At 42.2% G+C, this 22,247-nt stretch overlaps 1 protein-coding gene across 12 annotated transcripts in view; it reads right to left on the bottom strand.

Annotated features, from left to right (window-relative positions):
• Positions 1-22,247, bottom strand: part of MTA1 (metastasis associated 1) — a 180,755-nt gene that overhangs the window by 81,374 nt on the left and 77,134 nt on the right. For all 12 annotated transcript variants that reach the window (XR_014466106.1, XM_083165822.1, XM_083165824.1 and 9 more), the window contains 5 exons: positions 20,005-20,193; positions 14,429-14,503; positions 11,451-11,509; positions 9,580-9,695; positions 3,947-4,098 (listed from right to left, as the gene is read on the bottom strand). Coding sequence is in view for 11 of the 12 variants with exons in the window: in XM_083165822.1 (XP_083021948.1) it covers positions 3,947-4,098; positions 9,580-9,695; positions 11,451-11,509; positions 14,429-14,503; positions 20,005-20,193 (591 nt within the window). In the remaining variant the exon portion in view is untranslated. The remainder of the gene's footprint in view (positions 1-3,946; positions 4,099-9,579; positions 9,696-11,450; positions 11,510-14,428; positions 14,504-20,004; positions 20,194-22,247) is intronic.

Raw genomic sequence — 22,247 nt, 5'->3', positions numbered from 1 at the left:
GGAACGGACCATGGCAGTATAGTATAGTGGAACTGAACATGGCAGTATAGTATAGTGGAACGGAACATGGCAGTATAGTATAGTGGAACATGGCAGTATAGTATAGTGGAACTGAACATGGCAGTATAGTATAGTGGAACGGAACATGGCAGTATAGTATAGTGGAACGGAACATGGCAGTATAGTATAGTGGAACATGGCAGTATAGTGGAACTGAACATGGCAGTATAGTATAGTGGAACATGGCAGTATAGTATAGTGGAACTGAACATGGCAGTATAGTATAGTGGAACGGAACATGGCAGTATAGTATAGTGGAACGGAACATGGCAGTATAGTATAGTGGAACGGAACATGGCAGTATAGTATAGTGGAACAGAACATGGCAGTATAGTATAGTGGAACGGAACATGGCAGTATAGTATAGTATAGTGGAACATGGCAGTATAGTATAGTGGAACTGAACATGGCAGTATAGTATAGTGGAACGGAACATGGCAGTATAGTATAGTATAGTGGAACATAGCAGTATAGTATAGTGGAACTGAACATGGCAGTATAGTATAGTGGAACTAACCATGGCAGTATAGTATAGTGGAACGGACCATGGCAGTATAGTATAGTGGAACGGAACATGGCAGTATAGTATAGTATAGTGGAACGGACCATGGCAGTATAGTATAGTGGAACGGAACATAGCAGTATAGTATAGTGGAACGGAACATAGCAGTATAGTATAGTATAGTGGAACTGAACATGGCAGTATAGTATAGTGGAACGGAACATGGCAGTATAGTATAGTGGAACATGGCAGTAAAGTATAGTGGAACTGAACATGGCAGTATAGTATAGTGGAACGGAACATGGCAGTATAGTATAGTGGAACGGAACATGGCAGTATAGTATAGTATAGTGGAACATGGCAGTATAGTATAGTGGAACTGAACATGGCAGTATAGTATAGTGGAACATGGCAGTATAGTATAGTGGAACTGAACATGGCAGTATAGTATAGTGGAACGGAACATGGCAGTATAGTATAGTGGTACGGAACATGGCAGTATAGTATAGTGGAACGGAACATGGCAGTATAGTATAGTGGAACGGAACATGGCAGTATAGTATAGTATAGTGGAACATGGCAGTATAGTATAGTGGAACTGAACATGGCAGTATAGTATAGTGGAACGGAACATGGCAGTATAGTATAGTATAGTGGAACATAGCAGTATAGTATAGTGGAACTGAACATGGCAGTATAGTATAGTGGAACTAACCATGGCAGTATAGTATAGTGGAACGGACCATGGCAGTATAGTATAGTGGAACGGAACATGGCAGTATAGTATAGTATAGTGGAACATGGCAGTATAGTATAGTGGAACGGAACATGGCAGTATAGTATAGTGGAACGGAACATGGCAGTATAGTATAGTGGAACGGAACATGGCAGTATAGTATAGTGGAACGGAACATGGCAGTATAGTATAGTGGAACGGAACATGGCAGTATAGTATAGTATAGTGGAACATGGCAGTATAGTATAGTGGAACTGAACATGACAGTATAGTATAGTATAGTGGAACGGAACATGGCAGTATAGTATAGTGGAACGGAACATGGCAGTATAGTATAGTGGAACTGAACATAGCAGTATAGTATAGTGGAACTGAACATGACAGTATAGTATAGTGGAACTGAACATAGCAGTATAGTATAGTGGAACTGAACATGGCAGTATAGTATAGTGGAACGGAACATGGCAGTATAGTATAGTATAGTATAGTGGAACGGAACATGGCAGTATAGTATAGTGGAACGGTCAGGCTGCACAACCCCTTACAATGTATTCAGGGATGATCCACCTCCTCCAAGTTGATGAACATGAACAAGACAGGGGCGGAATTAGCCCTTGCTGTTCATAAAGAGACAGGAATCGATTTTGAGCTGTGCGCTAGGCTGCGTGTTTTTTTTGGAGCTTGGCGAGCAGGTTAACGCAGCCCCAGCAATCACGTCGCCCAGCCAGCGAATTCACAAGCACAGCTAGGCGAATGGTTAAACGGCATCAATGAAACTGTATTTAAATGGCAACAACATGTGCAGTCTTGCAGCATTTGTACAACACAATTAAGCTTGCTTCCAATTCTGTGGTTGTTTGTATTCAAATTTAAAGTTGGAAACAGATCGGTCAACTGCAACTAGGGAAGCCAATCCTGGGGCATTTTTTCAATCCCGGGAATCGGGATTGAAAAATGCCCAATCCCAGGATTCCTGGGATTGGCTTCCCTAATTAAAAAAACAAAAAAAACACACCCCAGCCGCCGCAAATACTTACATGTGTCTTGAGGTGAATGGATGCTGCACACAGGCAATAGATGGAAACTCCTATTCGCCTTGGCATCTGCCAAGGCGAATAGATGGAAACTCCAATCCCGGGATTGAAATCCCGGTGTTTTTCGGGTCAGATCCCAATCCCGGGATTGGCCACCCTAACTATGACCCTTCCAACTGCAAACTCAATACACTGCCTATAGGGGATATTCAAGTAAGTGTGAACTGCTTTGTACGCCCATGCCCCGCGGCCTAAGTGCAAACTTTCTGGCCGGTGGTTGCCTGGATGACTTGGTACCGAAACATGCTGGGCAGATCTGAATTCTGAACCACCGTTATGAACCAGATACCATACAGTAGGCCCAGTGGACTGGAGGTGCACAACAAGAAGTTCTGATGTGAGCGCAGCGTAGCCATGCAGCGTAGCAGTTTTTGTGGCCAAAACTTGTCTTGTACCTAGGTACCACTGGGGACTGGCATGCCAAACAAGTTCTGGAAGCCATTTTCAGGCAGTGTCCAAAAACTCTCCCTTCACCATCATGACCATGCACCTGCCCAGAAGTCCGGGAAAGTGGTGAATTTTCTGGCATATGAACACATCCAGGAGCTTGTTCCTCTGCTGTACAGTCCAGACCTGCAACTTCATTGTTGCAATGTTCACGATCTTTATAAATATTATACATTTGTGCATCTAGAAACTTCTTGAACAAAATGTCATGTGAAAAATCTTAGCAACAATTTGCAGGAGAGGTGGAACATGAAGAAGGCATCATGAAAAAAAATCATCAGTCCCCAAATTTTCCAAAGGGTATTTGAAGACAGCACGCCAAACAAATCACATGGATATTGCATTGCAAAATAGCATCAGCTGTTTAGTAAATTGCTTGTGATATGGAAAAAAAAGGAGTTTAACCCAGTACAATTTAATCTAAGTTTCATTTTTTAAACGCCTTCCCATTCTGAATAAATACAGTACAAAAGCTTTTCTGCTGCACGAATGGAATAGAAATTTGCCGTAAAAAAACAAAAATCTGTGCTTTTACAACCAGACGACTTTACCCAAATTCTTTGCTCCACATGCGTAATATGTATGTTCAAGCCTAAATATACAAATGAGCTCAAAGCATTTAAAAACAAAAATAATCGTTCTAAAACAAAATGAGCAATTTACTAGAAGACATATAAAAGTTTCAATGACTGGGATGAAGCAAGTGTGACATCAGCAATACTTTGTAGAGAGTTCAATTTCCAAAACAAACCCCATTGATTTCCATTACGAAACCACAATGCCTGTGCACATTGGATTTACATGTGGTCTCGGACTGCACGATACCTATATACAGTGACCTGCTCTTCGTATTAATGTAGTCAAGATCGTAACATCAACATTTTCAGTTACAGACTCCATGTGCATTTAAACAGCCTTAAAAAATGCTTAAGGAAAGTTCAAGTTTCTAAAATCTACACAACTAGAACTGTATTATATGTCGTCATCTACAGGGCTTATAAATACAGTCAGAGATTGTGGTGGACATTCATTTAATTATGTTTTGTAAGCACCTGCAAAATGCAGTAGCCAGCTGTATCATCACCTCTAGTAATGCTGGAAACATACCATATTATTACGGTTTGGGCCTGGTCTCTCTCCATCCAGTCTGGTTGGCATCTTCAAACCACCATACTTTTTCCAGTATGCCCAGCATGACGCACATAACCGGCACTGCATATTTGGAGGTCCCCAGGAATACCACTGGTAAGACTGTGTTGCTGTGTAGAGAGTAACTGAAGGTAAGAATCAGAAGTCATTAATCTTTAAAAAAATCATTACGTAATGCGGCCTTTGAATTGGAGTTGAAGGCAAATCGCAAATAAACAAAAGATGTCATCACACATACATAATAATATATATTTCTATCAAGATAAATCTAATGTCCAAACTACCCTTTATGGCATAATAGACACTGGCGGGAGAGTTAGATGAAACCTTGAAGAGCAAGAAAAGTGGACCGACCCGCTTACGTCATTTAAATTGAACATTATCATTGATAGAGGCGGATTGGTTGCATTTGCAAGCTTCTCAACGTTCGCTGTCTCCAAGGCTCGATAAAAAAATCGCCTTGGCAGTAATTTATTTTCCTTTTTCTAATTTTTTGGTAAATTTGAGGAAATGGAGCAGTGCACATAATGTAGTGGTTAGCATTACTGCCTCACAGCACTGAGGTCATGGGTTTCATCCCCCCCCCCCCCCCCATTGCTCCTACTGTGTGGAGTTTTCATAGTCTTGCCATGCTTGCGTGGGTCTCCTCTGAGTGATACGGTTCACTCCCACATTCCAAAAATATACTGGTAGATTTACTGGCTCCCAAAAAGTGTTAACACTAGAGTGTGTGCGTGTACATGTGGTAGGGAGTATAGATCGTAGGCTCCACTGGGCAGGGACTGATGTGAATGGGCAAATATGGCCTGTAAAGCGATGCGGAATATGTGTGCGCTATAGGAAATACTGTAATAAATAATATTTAAAGTCTTGTGAATAACCGTGAATAAAACTAAAGTGGTATTTTGCTATAGGTTCTAAAAATAAAATAAAGTTTACGGTAGCAAAAATTGTAAAAGCATTCTAGAAAATGAAGTAAAAAAGCCTTCCAGGCTTAGGAGGTAGAACAAGTAATTTGTAAGGAAGCATAGCTGCGAAGAAGACAACCGCTTAGGCCATGAAGCTCCAAGACTGGAAGAAGGTCTCAAGAATCAATGAAACAAGATGTGAACTCTTTAGCTTCGGGATCGACAAACTCCGGGGGCCAGGTCGCCATGATTCTGCTTCCTGGTGACCATATATGCAAGGTGCACCCTGCTGTCTGGCATTCCTCTGGCCAGGCAGAGCGGTGGACAACCCAACCGGCTGTATCAGAGCAGGTCCACAACTCAAAACTCAAGCCGGCTATATCGGAGGCTAGAGCTCGACAGCCTATCTAGCCAGCTCGAGTTTTGAAATAGCCGCAGATACAGCCGTGTGGGTTATCCACCGCTCTCTGCCCGGCTGTTATAATTACTGCCCATGGTAATGGTGGGGAGGGGGAGGGATGGAAGAGAAGGAGGGGTAATCCCCCATGGCAACGAGCATGCAACTCCTGGAATCAAGCATGAAGGTAAGCAGCACTATGAAGGTGGGCAGCACTATGAAGGTGGGCAGCACTTGTGTCTGTCTCCTACACTTTCATCCTGGCCCCTAGATTTAAAATAAAAAATAAAATTGCCAAGCCCTGCTTAAGCCAATTACAAAGGGTTTTTGTACACAAGGAAAACAAAGGTTGTTTAATGTGTGGGGCTTCCCAGAGGGTTTAAGCCCATAATGTACCCAATTGTTGCTATAACAAGCATTGGCCTCTTCAATTAAAAATTTTAACGTGCAGGTAAACCACTGCTTAATAAAAAAAACACTGTAATACCAGCTGTCAAACATGGGATAGGAAGAGGAACGGTCAGGAGCTCTTTTGCTAGAAGCAGAGTTGGCAACTTGCATGAAAAAAAAACTGGCACCCTGAACAAAAAGCACCATGCAATACCCTCTGGTCTACACTTAGTTGGCCAAGGGTTCATCATGCAAGATAATGGTTCAACTGGACCGGACACGTGAACGGCAGCCAAGGGGACAGAGCGCCGGTATCAATCCTTTTAAAACTCCTGTTCCCTGCCATTGGAGTGCTCTCTTTGAGGCTTACTTTTGCCCAGAAGGCGTCTGGGGTGTCCTGCTCCATGGGACGGGACGATGGGCGGGGATTGCAGTGGTGATGGGGTGTGCAGCCTGTTCCTAGTCCAGATCTCTGCTCCCGGTTGTGCCATCTTGGTGTGCTTAGTCAGCACGATCCTGGTCTGACGCCTGCCGTAGCTGCTTCTTCCCCTGCGTGCCTGCGAGGGGTGCTCCGGCTTTGCTTCTCTCACCCCCTCATGGCGCGGGACGCGTTCTACAACTGGGGGCGGTGTTCTTCATTGGGCCTGCTGACGACGCCATTACTTTGCTGTTGTAAGTCCTTCCTTGTTGGACACCCCATTTTAGGGGATATTGCTGGCACTGCCACACCTGTGGTTCCTTTGCCTCCTGTGAGAAGATCAGCATGGTCTCTCCCTGATTACTACCTGTGCCCTCCTGGAGACAGTGCTGGGACGGTTTACTGGATATCCCATCCTTACTACCTAGTAGCTGGTAAGCCGTGGTGGTGGTGCGCTAGCCACCACCGTGGCACTGGAATATTATACTGCCTGTCACCGCTATTATGACTGATCACCTACATTTGTTGCTCAGGGCGATTGCGGTTTCTACCCAGAGGATTGTCGCCAAACTTGGATATTTAGTACTGTTCTATATATGTCTCTGCTGTTACAGAGGTCTGGCCTGGAATGTTTTCAGCTCCTGTGTCCTGTGTCTTTAGATTTGTACTACTTAACCTTCAGTCCATTTGCTGTTGCTTATCAGCTTTACACGTATGCTGGTACAATGGCCCTTGGATATGCTATGACTATGTGATAACATTCGGTTTTATGTATTGTTTTCTTTGTAAGAGCCCGGTCTGTTCTCCTTTTTTCTTAGTAAGATTACAAGTTCATTGCCCTAGTCAGTCCATATGTATAGTATCCTTTTTGTATTTTTTATTGTAGAATATGTGGGGTGGGAGGGGCCAATTAGGTTGAAGTCACTACTGTATATCCTGTTATTGGTGGGAGAGTCCTGAAGGTCCTAGCTACAAACCACTAGTTCGCTACCTCCTTTTAGGCCATATGGCCTTTAGCCTTTATTTGGGTGATTGGAGGGAACAGGATCATTGGATAGACATCCGTTAGGTCTCCAAGCATTAAGTCGATCACTGAAGGTCAACATGCATGAATGTCGACAGGTTATTAGGTCAACACAGGGTTTTTGGCTAGGTTGGGGTTAGGATATACAATAGCCACCTGCTATTTTCCCTCATGGGGGTCCACCGTGGCGAGCGCAGCGAGCCCGCAAGGGGCTTCTTTGCGCTCAGCATGCGGTCTGAGTATGGGCAGTCAGGATCCCGACGTCAGGCTAATGACTTACGGGATCCCAACTGTCGGATCCCCATACCACACCCATATAGGGGGGGGTCTATTTTGGTAGCTTTAGGGTGGGTTTGGGTCTAGAAGGGAGGGAGATAGTGTTATGGGTTACGTCTCCTTATGGGGTTGTAGTATATCTTCAAATGTTATTATTCTGTAACCGTGCTCCTGTTGTTTTTAATGCCAAATAGGAATCTGTACTTTTTCACTTATCTATATATAATTTATTACTCCATGTATAGTCAAATAATTGCTTGATTCTACATGTTAGGTTTTAATTTTTTCCTCTGTCGGGGCTTATATTTTTTGTTTAGAATACATTTTTTGTTTCTGTTCAAAAATTCAATTAAATAATTACTCAATTAAAAAAAAAAAAAAATGAATTATGGATCGACTATACCTCCATATTAGAACCATTATGGAGGTAAAGCAATAGGCTTCACATCATGCACTGGCCAGTTCAGTCTTCAGGCTTATCGTTAAATTTTTTTTACATTTTCTACACCACCGAGAGAAATCCCGCCCATATGACTAAATACCCTCAAAACTCAAGACCTCCATTGGTCCTATATCATCAACAGTCAAATCTGTTCTTTCCCCATACATTTTTTCTATACGTTATGAAAACATTCACTAAGTGTAACCGTTTTAGGCTCTTCTATATACATTAAGTAGTATTAGGTTTTGAATGAAAACAGTGTTCTTGTTTCTAGGAACACCTTACTTCCCTTTCAACTTATTAAAGGGTCTATTTAATGCATGGCAAGATAAGTACCTGGGCGTCCCAATTCTTCATATCAACCAACATGAGACCAACTGCGTGTAACCACCTGACCAGCTTATGAAGTCTCCTGATCCAGGGTACTATCGCTCATCTGGATATAACGGGGCTCCATCCCAAACATCTCACAACCACATTTGTTCTTTATAAAGGGTCGCTGTGGCTTAATCGTTCGGTGTTTAGGATAGAATTAGACGTTTGTTTTTTTAATTACTACTACATATTTTGTAAGTCTATGGAGTTCATTGTTAACCAACAATATTTTCAGACGTCAAGGTGACTTCACAACCTAACTTGACTCAAACGCAAAAGTAAGAAGATATATTTGAAGATTGGGCGTTTTAGGTTTCATAAAAAGAGACTAGGAGAGATTTAGACGTGGTCAACAAATGTGAAGAGGCCACAGAATATTCAGAAGGCGAATTGGATGGTACAACTACTACATGTAATAAGCAAAGAAATAAAAACAACGTTCATAATAAGATAACAAGACCATGTTGAATACAGACTGGAAGGTCCAACATGGTCAAATGGTCTGACTGCACCGGAATACAGCATGGAATGAAACCAAGCACAACAGTGGAATACATGAAAACTTGATACCGATCAGCTGGACCGTTGCACTTCGAGGGACACATTTTCAGGCTGCAGGCTTAAGGAAAAGGCTAGGACTGAAAACAAAATGCCAGAGGAAACACCAAACCCAGACCACTGAGATAAGGGACCTCATTAGGGAGGGGGGTGCTCTTACATCTGCGTCCCCTTACCGCCGCACATCGCCGGCTACCACTAACATAATTATTGCATAGGCTCTAAAATATGCGATAATTATGGCAAAAGACAGCTCTTGCGTTAAGAACTGTCTTTTGCGGTGAGCCGGCGATGCGCGGCGGGTCCCCCCTCCCTCCCTAACCCTGCTAATTTTGCTGCTGCAGGGGGGGCGGGCTCTCCTCCTCCCTGCACCCGGAAGATGATTTTTAGTGCAGGGAGGAGGAGGAGGTCACAGGTCCGGGCAGCACAGCGCTGTGCTGGACTAGAAATGCAGGATTTTGGCTTCTGATAGGGAATGTTATATGTGAATGCAGTGAAGGCTCTATAACGATCTATACATCTACATATCGACTAGTTAAAAGGCCCATCCCAAATATCTGTCTTCACAGCTCGATCACTCCATATCCAGCAAGTGGTCATAGATCTGTGTCCCTGCAAAACCAGTTTCTTCTAAACGCTCCAACGAAACATACAGCATAGTATAATGCAAGAACATCGCAACTCTTTCCAAAGCAATGCTACAGATCAGATACTTCTCTCCACACACCCACTGATCTAAGCAGTAAGTGATCGGAGATGTAATCATTATTAAATCGGGTGACATGGACACAGAAGAAACTTACTGTAGCAGCTTTCGCAGGCCCGACCTGCACTGGCGTTCTGGCTTTGAACCACCGTCCCATTTACCACGGCAGGCTTGATGCTATTAGCACTTATCTGATTAGGGTTTGGTTTGTTACTAAAAGATAAAATATAAAAGAGAATAGTGAATTAGAGAATGTGTTTCTGATGCTACCTTATGGAAGAAGCTCCACAGTCAGCTAAACTCATCCCTCTCCCCTTTGTTATCCGAACATTGCTCATCTCTGCAATACAGCTTTATAGACAAGTTCTAAGCACAGTTACCTTAAATATCAATAATAAATGAGTGTTGGAGAAAACAAAACTCAGTAGATCAATAATGCTATGGAAGTGTCTGACAAAGCAAGTCTGCCACCCCATCATGTCACCTCGCTGCCAATAGCTACAGATTTATTTCTCAGTCACCCCCCCCCTCCATTTAATAGATCTAGTGCAGGGATGGGGACCCTTGGCTCTCCAGCGGTTGTTGAACTATACATCCCAGCATGCTCTGCAACAGTTTTAGCATGGCCAAATAGCAAAACCGTAGCAGGGCATGCTGGGATGCGTAGTTTAGCAACAGCTGGAGGGTCAAAAGTTCCCTATTCCTGATCTAGTGCATGAAACAGACAACAGTTCACTTAAATCTATGCACAGGCAACAGCTCTGACTGTATTGGGCAAGCCAGGCCATTTATAGTAGCTGGGGGATACATGGTGGAGAAGCCAAACCCACATCCTAGTAGAGGAAGATCGAGAATCTACTCCTCACAGATCAATCTAATGCTGCTCATAGACGATTCAATGCGTTTTAAAGAACAGACGATGAGATAGTTAAAGTATGTGGCGCACATACTTTTTGGACTGTACGATGTGATGTGTGCGGGAGCGAGCGAGCATCGCATCAGCAGCACAGAACGCACCGTGTATGGGCACCATTGCAGTAATCTTTCTGGCTGGATTCTTCAACAAGGGTTAGTGTAGATTGATCGAAAAGTTGGACAATGATGGGGACATTCTTGGAACATTTAATATACAGTAGGGAATACATACAAATGACTGTCAGGCGGGATGTCAATAGTTAGAATACAGATGTTGGCATCACGATAAAGGGAATCCAGTAAGTATACCAACCACCCTCCTGCCAAACCTCCCTTCCTACAACCTAACCCTAAAGGCCCCCATGCACTGGTCCGATTGGGGCCGAGAATTCTGCACAAATCGTATGTGTTTGACATCCCATCGGATCCATTGTGCGGCCCCGTGCGCATCGAACCGGAGTCTGAGGTCGGACCTGCTTGCATGTCAGACCTCAAACTCGGACCTCCTCCCGGCAGTGGGGTCACATATGATACATCTCGATGTATCGCACGTGGTCCTGCCACCCGAGAAGGTCCCAGGTGGCTCAAGGGGGATTGGATGGCCATATACTGCTGAGCAAAATAGCAGCGGTGTATGGTCACCTTAATCCTGAAACCATGTAATGAAGAAATCCTTAGGGAATGTTTATTTTGGGAACACTCCTGCGGCAATAACAGGTCACTGCCAATGTAGTCAGCAATAATACGGTTAGAAGAAGCCTTGTTCTATATGGGGTTTTGCATCTCTGTTACACAGAGTGAGAACCATTAGGTCTAGCAAAGGGCTGGGCAACACTGGCCCTCCAGATGTTGATGAACTACACATCCCAGCATGCCTTGCATCAGTTTCAGCATGGCCACATACCAAAACTAACGCAAAGCATCCTGGGATGTGTAATTCATTAACATCTGGAGGGCCGGTATTGCCCAGCCCTGGTCTAGCACCTCTACTCGGTACACATGAACAACAACATCTGAGATCACAGCGCGCCGTATTCTTTCTGAAATACTTACTAGTTGGGAATATAAACTTGTTTTAATTTGCTCTCTGCTTCGGCTGCTTTCAATCGTTTCTTTAAAATAAATAAGGAAAGACTGGTTTTATTACTGAGTCATCAACACACAACAAAAAGAGTCCAAAATATATTACACAGTCAACTAGATCTACCACTCTACGGGTAGGTTCAGAGTTGCACGCAGTGATACGCATGGAACCAAAGGCCTGATTCAGAGACTGGTGGCAATGTAGCTGATCGCCGTCGCTCTCTCAGTATCAGCATGCGTAATATGTATATAGCCTTCTCTGTGCCACAACGTGCTATAAGTGTACGAGAACTAAGACACCCACTCTCAGATTCCATGGTCTGGGCAATTACTATGGAGATTGTAAGCATTCCAACATGGGTGACATGTACGCAGGCACACCCCATAACATTTAGTTCCCCTCCTAGTCCCACCCAGAAATGCTCAAGGATCGCAATCCCCTTTCGAAATGTTAACCATGTTGTACGTAATCGTGAAATCCATCGGACACCTGGGTTTGTGCATGCGCAGTAATGGGGAAATAAAACCTTCACTAACTGCGGGAACATTGTAACTGCCTCTGTCTACGAATCAGGCCCTCAATGCGGATGTAAGCAGAGTTGTAGGAAAGCGGCCTCAACACCGCCATACACTTGGTTTAAGATCAGTTTTTATTTGTGCACACTAGCATGCCTGTAGCTGCCATCAGGCATAAGATTGCTGCATATGAACTAGGGATGTGCAAACAGGATCTTATTGGCTATCAGCGGTCACATGTTTGGGCTCCAAAACATGTGACAGTCAGATAGCCAATAAGAGCCTGTTTTGAGATCCAGGTAAATCCAGATCTGCACATTCCTAGTATGAACTCCTGTAGTTACTACCCGCCATTAGTCAATGCAAAAGTCCCATTAGCCATCCAATTATGCCCCTTCAGATGACCCAAGTTAATGTAACAGTTGAATACTACTCTGAAACAGCCATAGATGCGTAGGATCAACTCCAAAACGGGCGCCATAATTGATCATGTCAGAGCCGTCTGCATGGAGTTTAACCAGCTCTAATATAGGTTTAAACATTATCTTGGGTTTCCTAAACATTATTTAAACCCAGAGGGTGAACATGTGGTGCAATACACAGATATACATAAACTGGCCACAAAACAAATGTGGCCTTTTGCCCATCAAGTAAAGTATATGCAAGATCAAGCCATTTCCTAATCAGGTCAAATAAACAGATACAGGAAATCTATGCCATAAGGCAAGACCCCCCTAACAGTCCATGGTTCAGCACAGATAGTGCAATCAAATTGTCTGATGTACTAATTAAGTCACCTGTTGCTAAGCATAGATATATATATATATATATATATATATATATATATATATATATATATATATATATATATATATATATATATATATAAAACTTGGACCATTCGGGTGCCTTGAGGATCGCGTTTGACAACCTATGCTATAAAGGGACATTCAGAGTTAAAGACTTTAGGTTTATTACATGTACCAAGGCAAGGAGTGAAGGACATACTAGCCTCAGACAGACCCTGCTCAAATGTTTTAAATTCCTTCTCTATACTATAGAAATTGTCTCCTCTCAGCCACAGTCGTTATTATAATGGTTGACTTTTAAATCCCCACAATGCTCTCCTTCCCAGACAATGGGATAGTCCAGGCATACCATAAATGGGGAGAGCACTTCTCATGAGAGAGATCACATTTTAAATGTCATCTCTAACAGAAAACAAGAGGAGCGAGTGTGGCAATTGGGTTAGTTGGGAGGGTGCATTAATATGGGTGGGTATAGGATCAAATCTAATGAAGACAGTGTCAGAGAGCAATCAAAAGATTTGACAGGAGTAGGAGAGTAAGCATACATGATGGAGAAGGCCATGAGTAGGTACAGCACTGGAGGAGACTTCTAGGCGGATGTGGGAGATGGGAACCATGGTGTAGACGCAGCCCAGAGGCAGGGCCAAGAGTATGAAAGGGTGGGATAGTTGAGGGCCTTCTAGTAAAGGGTAATTTGATAAGCAGCCATTGCAGCAGTGAGAAGAAGCTCAGTCTTTCTTATAATAGATATAGCAAGCAAAGATGGTTAAAGGGCAATGTCAGTGGTGGTTGCAGTAGCCAAGGCAGGAAATAAGAGCATGAGCAATCATTTGCATATAGCTGACCACACTCTTAAATTATACAGCCATGCAGTGGGTTGGCCGAAGGATTGAAACAAACAAGACTAGAGTGAAAGTCAAGAGATGACCACAAACCAAAGCGGACAGTGACCACCTGCTCACTGCCATTCCAGGTATTACTAAAACCAGGATGAAGGCTTAACTGGAATGGAGCCACATAATCCGCATCACTGAGGTGTGTGTGGCTATAGATTGAAAAATTTATAAAGGTCGGGATGGCGGCTGACATCACACACTAATACATGTTGCAGATATTCCATTTACGGGTAAACAAAAAGTGTGTTGAATTAGGCCCATTACAGCTATTTTTCTTATTTTGATTTATTTTTGAGATGTCGCTGCCATTTTCCATATTTTAATAGTTGGAATTTTGGATCCATTTTTCAATAGTCTTTGACTATTCAATAGTCTTGTATTTAATGGTGTAACACACCAGCTGGGACTTTGCCGCAACCCTAGGGTAACCCGGAGGGGTTGATAACACCCCTCTGTTTTAAGAATGTAAGATTTTGCTTAAAGTGATAAAGATTGCAAAAAAAATAAAAAATAATAAAAAAATTATATATATATATATATATCTATAAATTAACCCATTAGCATATATTATGTCCATAGCTACAATGGTTAATCTGCAACCTTACACATGCAGTGTTGCTCACGCCTCTAACATTGTTAGTATAATTAGACGTGACCAGCAATCTCATAAACCAGCACCTAGAAACATGAACAGGGAAAGAAATACATGCTAGTATACATATCATACCTGTTGTACATATCTGTCTGTTGTCTTCCACATATAATAATACTCTATTATGCTGGTTAATGATTTCCACGGTAACTAGGGAAAAGGAAACTAGATCAATAATTCATCATTTAAAAACATTTTTTTTTTTTTTACCAGCTAGAACCCCTTTAGTTGAAGGATGAATTAAAACAGGAACAATAGCGGTGGGAACCACATTGCCTCTTCCTATGAAATTACTGGAGAAAACGGATACTCACAATAGGGCCACACTACGTACATAGGGGGAAATAGCTCTCCCAATCTCCGGTCTAAAGTGACTGGAGATCGTGGGGCAATATTCAATAGATCTGGTCACACAAATTACTGTCAGGAAATCAGATTACACTAACTGGTGCAACACAAAAAGTCTAATTTGGTCACTCAAATAGTCACTTTTTGTTCATTTCAGCTCACCACCCCTCAAGGGGTTCAAGCAGATATGCCAGCACCAGCCGACCAAGCCCAACAGGAGCAACAAGTGAATCGGTCCATCAGGAGTGCAATAGTGGCAATGGCTGGTGCTAACATTTTAATTCCTCACTTGGAGTCTAAATCTAGGTCAGAAGTTTTGTTCTCTTTAATTCAAGGATAATATTTTGCACCAGAAATAAGATTTTTGATATGTACCCTTAAATATCTGTAAGAGTCCATCTGTGGAACACTCCAGAGTCTAGACCATGGGATTTACTGAGGGATGACAAGCCAGTACTTAATAGGTTAACGTTTAAATGTATATAAGCTCCTCCCCTCCAACCCGCTCTCAGTTTAAACTTGAAAAGCCCCAAATATTGGTTGAAGAATAAGGACAGGATCATCATGAAATCTGTAAAATGTGTTGAATGTATGAACTGGGGACCATGTAGACCCCTCTGTGGAGGATCCATGCCATGCCACAAGGTTCCAATAAAGAGTTTTATAAGCGGAGATTCAACCTGGGGATAAATGATTCAGACCACTCATATGCCTGATTACTAGTTGCCCTAATCCATCATGATATAGTCTACTTGGATATCAGCCATCCTCTTTTCTTAACGTCATAAAATAAAAAGTACACCATCAGTCATCCTTATACCTGCTCTCCTAGCACTCTAACCATGTTGAACACAGACAACTGACAATTATCTGCCATCTTGTGTGACTTCTGCTAAAATAGGTATTACTATATCCTGACTAAGATAAAATGTGGACACAAAATTAAGTTGAAAGAAATGTAGTCTACATAACACTTCCCTATCTTTATGAGAAATGGAGGTTTACAAGTTCGGAATTGTGACACTCCTAGTGGAAGGAACAGTTTAAAAAAAAAATTGATGAGAACTTCCATGTCAGCCACTTCAGGTCTACCTCCTGCAAAAGATTCAAGGGAGGAAACTGAAGTGATGACAATACAAGGTTTAGATCCCAAGGCTCTTTGGGATGCCGAAGAGGTGGTTGCATATATAATATGGCGTTCAGAAAGGTCTACACTTCTGGGAGAGTCACTTATTTTTTTAAATCGATGAGCAGACATTTGCACCTTAATGGAACCAAGTTGAGACCCAACTCAAGGCCTGAAGAAAAGAAAAGGACTCTCGTTAAATATATTCCTTATTAAAACGAAGAAATAAAATATTTCCAGACTGTGACAATTGTTGGAATACAATATCTTCGTAGCCATGATCATAGAAACCCTTCTTTTTAAGATCTTGGCTTCAAGAGCCGACCCGACCAATTTGACAGATGGATGTCCCGACATACAGTGGGGCCCCTGAGACAATAGGTCCCGTCAAAGCGAAAGACTCATATGACCCACAGCCATGATTAGTACCTCTGAGTACCAAAGTCTCCTTGCCCAGACTGGTGCTACTAATATATTGCCAGAAATACATTTTACTTTTTCTAAAAAAATTGAGGAAGCAGGGTTATGGGTGGGAAAAACATAAGCTAAAAGACAGTTGCATATTTTAAGGCTGCAACAAAACTTATCCGAGTAGCCACAAGGTCCATTTCTGGTTGAACCCACCTCTTTGCCAGACTGCTGAAAACTCTTCTATGCAAAGAACAATTCATCAATTCATTGGAAGAAAAGACTGACTCGAAGTCAGCCTTCCAAAACTCTATTCCTGGAATAAAGACTGCAGACTTCCCTGGAGTATGGATCTTTGCCTAAGACTGGATCTGAAACAATTCTGTCATCAGCAAAGAGCTACGTGCCGCCCCCCCCCCCCCCCCCCCCCCAATAATCTTTGTATGCCACTTAAGAAAGTGTTGTAAAAACTGGATTCTTACAGGCTTTCCTGATTAAGAGATTGAGCTTTCTTCAAAGTGTTGAGAACTATTCTTAAAGCAAGCGCATTGACTTATTTTTGGACCAGAGTCAGAATTACTTCTACTAATTCTCCATACTAAAAGACGGGCATCAGTCGAGATAACCAACAATTCCTTCCCTTGCTCAAGTTTTCTGTCCAGATCCATTATCTAAAAGACTATCACCCATGGTGAGTGGCAGATAAATTGAGTTGATAGATTGTGTTCCTGTTCAGAGCGTTTCAACCACCCAGCTTTCTTAATAGCTTCATACAACACGGAGACTAGGAACATCATACATTCAAAAGGCATTAAGCATTCACTGAGCATTGACTTGGACTTTATTTGCATGATGTCTGCGGCCCTTGGCCGATTTGTCTGAAAAGAGACCCTTGAGTCTGTCTTGAAAAGTAAAATCAGCCATGACCTTTGTAAGAACATGAGGAGCTGTGGCTAAATCAAAATGGTTGAAAGGTCCCCCTTCTACAGATGATCTTCCCAAATGGGCATTTGAAGATAGGCATTCTCTTTGATATCCTGGTACTGGGAGCGGACTCCCGAGTTCTGAAGTGTCATGATAGCCTGCTCTGAAGCCAGACAGCTGTCGGTCGTTTGGTAACCTGTTGAAAAGTACCTTCTTGGCCACAGACCTAAAATACTGAGAATGTAACACCTATTATACCGGTCTAAAGAGGACCCACCACAGACATTTCTGGGTGTAGTCCCTTCCAGTCATGCCAACTTATCCTGGAGCCTTGGTTTCTTCTTATCCTAAATAGTCTTCATCAATTTACAAAACAGCGGAATAAGAGCAGCTGTCCCCTGACCCAAAAGGATGTGGCCCGATGTGGCACAGGGGTGTACACACGGTGAGATTTTGGCAGGAGATTTTAACTAGATAGTCAAAATCTCCTAGAAGGTTACCCAAAATCTCCCTATTTTTTTCCTGTTTAGTCAATATTGTCTAGCATAGGTTGCTTAGCATAGATGGACTGTGCAGGCAAGGCAAATTTGACTAGATCAACGACTATCATTACTTAGACAAAAATCGCTTAGTCAAAATCTCCAGTGCATCTAGCCAAAAATCTCTCTCAAAATTGTCCATTAGTTAAAATCTAAGACATAGCAGATCTTCCTAATTATAAAAATTAACAATTATCTCCACTGGCTGCACAATTTTATTTTTAAATCTAGTTCCAGACCAAACAAGATTTTCTTCTCAAAACATAAAGCTAGCCATACACCTAAAGTTTGTAATGCAAGGGAGCAAATTACAGATGACCAATTCCTTTAAAATGCTGGAATATTGACAACAAAAACAAACAAACTGTCAGATATTACCAGATTTTTGTTCCAACCAGCCAGATTGGACAATAAATCTGTAGGTGTATGGCCAGCTTAAGCATTCAAAGATGTCCATCTCTGAATCTCTGCATTAACCAATTTTAACCATAGAATGCATGTAACCACATTTCCTATCCTACAAATCTTCGACGGAACTGAAAAAGCATTCAAAGCTGCTTTTCCCCCAATAACCGACTCCTACTTTGAACAGCTCTGCAGCACCTGAGACGTAAAGCGGTTTGACTGGATCCCCCGTATTAAACCATCTGCTCATTTCTCCATTGCCTTAGCTACCAAAGCCATTGCCTTGGATAACAGCTCTACAGGAATATCTACACTTGGTGAATTCATTTTAGAGCCTATTTTGCCAACTGGAGTATGTTACATAGAATTTAGCCTGCATGGAATCCTAAGCTTCTAATCAAAATTAAATCAAAGTTCAGCTTGTAGTTCAAACAATTGTGTGGATATAGGGAATAATAGAGATCTTTTCTTAGATGACTTCGTTTTATATAAATCGTCAGGGGGACCTGCTTTAACCAGGTCATCTACTCCCTGAACACTTGATCCTTCTTCCAATAAGGAAACAGATACAGAGGAACTTCAAAGCAGTCGTTGGTAAATCTTTTCAGGTGCTGGACTTGACCAAGTGTTGCAACCCCTCGAAGCTGGCTGATGATCAGGTTTACCAAGATGGCTTGTTAGCAGTAGTAAGCCTGAACACTGGGTAGATCCTACTCAACTCTGACCATCTTAATAGGGTGAGAAAGTAGGCTACTGTACTTAGCCCAGCCACCCCTTCTCTTGAAGGTAAGATGGACTGTTCCGTATTATACTTTTTATTGCCGTCAGCTGTGTTATGCAGAAAGTGTGGCAATTTTCCTCCTGTTCTTCTTTTACAATGTCCCCTGGTTGTAGAATTTACTTCTCCTAAAAACCAGAAACTGCCATCTGAGCCCAGCTCCTAATTTCTGAGACTTTCCTCCAACACCAACTTGCTTGACTGCCGCTTCCAGCAGCGTGTCCTGGATTTAGTTGGCTTCCTCAATGCCCTCAACCAGTCTTCCCAACTGGTGTTTGACAGCTGTACAGTTCCTGACCCCAGCTCCTGGCTACAGTTAGCGATAGCACCTGCAGCTTCCCTTGCCCGCCCCTTAACAAGCAAATGCACCTCTGCTGGGCCCACTTCCTGTCTCAACATACTGGCTCTACCTTTCGGCAGCATGTCTGGACTGCCACTGCCAAATTGAATCACCTGCAGAAACACCTGACTGACCAGCCAACCTCTGCATCCCACCTCTGATACCAACTCAGCTGGCTGCATAGAAAGAATTCCGACAACCGCCTCTTTCTGGGCAAAACCGCTGCTGCTCTTAAAAAGGACAGGTGAAGTAACTTTGGGAGGTGAAAAAAAAATAGAGGTGCAGGTAAAAAATTAAAATGACACAATACACACACACACACACACACACACACACACACACACTAGTTAACCTAGCACTGACATTCATTTTATTTCAGCACTTCATTTTGTTTTGAGGAATGGGAGGAGCTTATATACCGAAAAAGAATTAGCCTATTAAGTGGTAGCTCACCAACCATCACTACACCCCTTGGGTCTAATGTCCCCTAGATGGGAGGAAGGAGAAATAACCCTTTACATTGTCAACAAGGAAATGGTCTCAAAAGCGTCTATTTAGCCTTCTACTAATCTGGAATAAACACATCACTACACTGGGCTGTGAAATAAAAATAGGTCCGTTCTAGCCAACTAGTTCAATGCTGGCTGTTTAGTAATGGCTCCCAATACTTGAGATGTTGTTCCCTGGTGAGGCCGGTATTTTTAACCCAGTGTGGTTGTGTTAAGGAATTTAGATCGTAAACTCCAATGAGTCAGACAAGTGTGGTCAGATTATTTTACTCACAAAGTCTTGCTGAATATCTGTGAAGTCTTTGCCGTATTTCTCCAAAGCTTCTTCGAAGAGATTAGCTTCGGAAGCGGACCACTCTTCCATCTCATCCCTGCACAGCACCGGGCCTCCTTGCGGTACCAGTGCAGAAATGGTTTTGGAAATATCGTAACAATTTTTGTGCAGTGTGTCCATTGCATGGAACTAGAACAAATCAAAAACATAGAACGATTAAGAGATCTATTTTTTATTACAAAGACACATTAGAAGGTACCATTATCTGGCAAATAACCACTTAAATAAAATTAGTCATTACCCCCTAACCCAATACAATTCCTCAAGGAGATGAGTCTCATACAGGGCTGCTAATTAAAAGAACCACAGGAAATAAAACTGTCAAATGCATAAATGTGGGTTTTGGGGGGTATTCAATCCGGGATTCCGACTTTTGGAACGTCCCGACAGTCGGAAACCCGGGCTGTTTTCGTCTGATCCATCACTAACTCGACAGTCGGAATTCAATGTTCCGAGTGTCAAGTGTCGGAAAGTCCATAAATTGTCACGAATTAACAGAAAACATCCTTGAATTAGACAATCCGCGACCGTTTACGCCAACGCAGATCCGACTTTAAGAAAAAGGTGGATCTGACGACCTTCAGTGCTGTCGTTAATGGCAGCATTGAATAGGTGAGTGCTGATATCCCCCTATTGGGAAATATCAGCACAGACTGAATACCCCCCTTAACGTTCATTACTCCTTACCTGATATTTGAGTAATATTTTGAGGCAAACAAGACCCTTCTTCAGGAAACAAAACCGAAGTGCCTCGAAATGACACCTTGATACAAGATTTGCAGCATTGCAAGTCACCTCTTGGGTGCCGATTATTTATTTGAAGTACATACATGGATTAATCTGCAGAAACCAGGCCATGCTGCTTGTATCCCTGTGTGCACCAGCAATATTGGATTATGTATACGTATACAATATGCTTCCTAAGCAGACCATGAGAACGGTGCATCTGCATCAAAACAATATTGTTTACGTTTTTGGAAGGACTATACAGAAGGATGGGCGACTACCATTTATCCCCAATTAGGTCTGCTGTAATGATTTTCTTAAACCCCATGTCCTCTACTCCCTTTATGTTATGCAACTCCATATGTTGCTTCCTTAACCCACTTTGTGTAGTGGATCCCGCCTGGGGTCGGGATTTGGGGTGTTAGGGACTGTGAACGCAACCTGAACCCAATCAATGCCTTCTACCCCCGCTAGGTTATGCAACTTTGCCACATCGTGTTTCCCTGACCCACTCTGTGTAGTGTGCAGACCCCCACAGGGGTGTTAGGGGTGTCTTACCCACAAAGTATTTTTCCAGATTGTAAGTCATATCTGTACCAAGTTTGGTTTAAATTGCTCCAGGCATTCCAGAGTTTTTTCTATATATAGAGAACACTATATATGTGCTCTGATGTCTGATCGATTAAAGGACTCAAACGTTTTCAGGACTATTTTTTTATAGGTGCTTTTTTCACTAAAATGTAAATTTGAATATGATCAGTTTTGTAATGGACTGAAATTTTTTAGCATTTAGTTATATTTACTGTCGTTTAGTCTGAGAACTTTAGTCTGTCTATGCATAAACCAATATACAGTAATCAAAAACAGTAGTTTCTTATATAGCGCAAAATATCCCATTTACAACTATTGTACACAGCACAAAAAGGCCAAATACAGAAACCAGAGATCATGTAAATTTGTTATTTTACAAAGCTGAATTAAATATAGAGAATATATATATATATATATAAATAATAGGTACACTTCAACTGTGAGACAGAGGGCCTTATTTTGGTTCATTCTTTCTGACAAAATCCTTCTTAGATGGGCAAAACCATGTGCACTGCAGGTGGGGCAGATGTAACATGTGCAGAGATAATTAGATTTGGGTGGGGTTTTACTTCAAAGTGAGATCTATACTGCAGTGTAAAAATAAAGCAGTCAGTATTTTCCCTGCACAGAAACAAAATTACTCACCAAAATCTAATTCTCTCTGCACATGTTACATCTGCCCCCCTGCAGTGCACATGGTTTTGTCCATCGAAGAAGGATTTTGTCAGAAAGAATGAACCAAAATAAGGCCCAGAATGAGAAAATAAAATAAAACATCGGCAATCACATTGTATGATTTTGAAACGTTATTTGTATATTCTTGCGCAAAATATTTGGACATTCAAAAACTCAATACTTTGTAATAG

This window comes from Crinia signifera, chromosome 12 (assembly GCF_055691185.1).
Source record: "Crinia signifera chromosome 12, ASM5569118v1, whole genome shotgun sequence".
Taxonomy (NCBI): Eukaryota; Metazoa; Chordata; class Amphibia; order Anura; family Myobatrachidae; genus Crinia; species Crinia signifera.
Note: the sequence above shows the minus strand (reverse complement) of the source record. Positions and strands in the feature narration are given on the sequence as shown.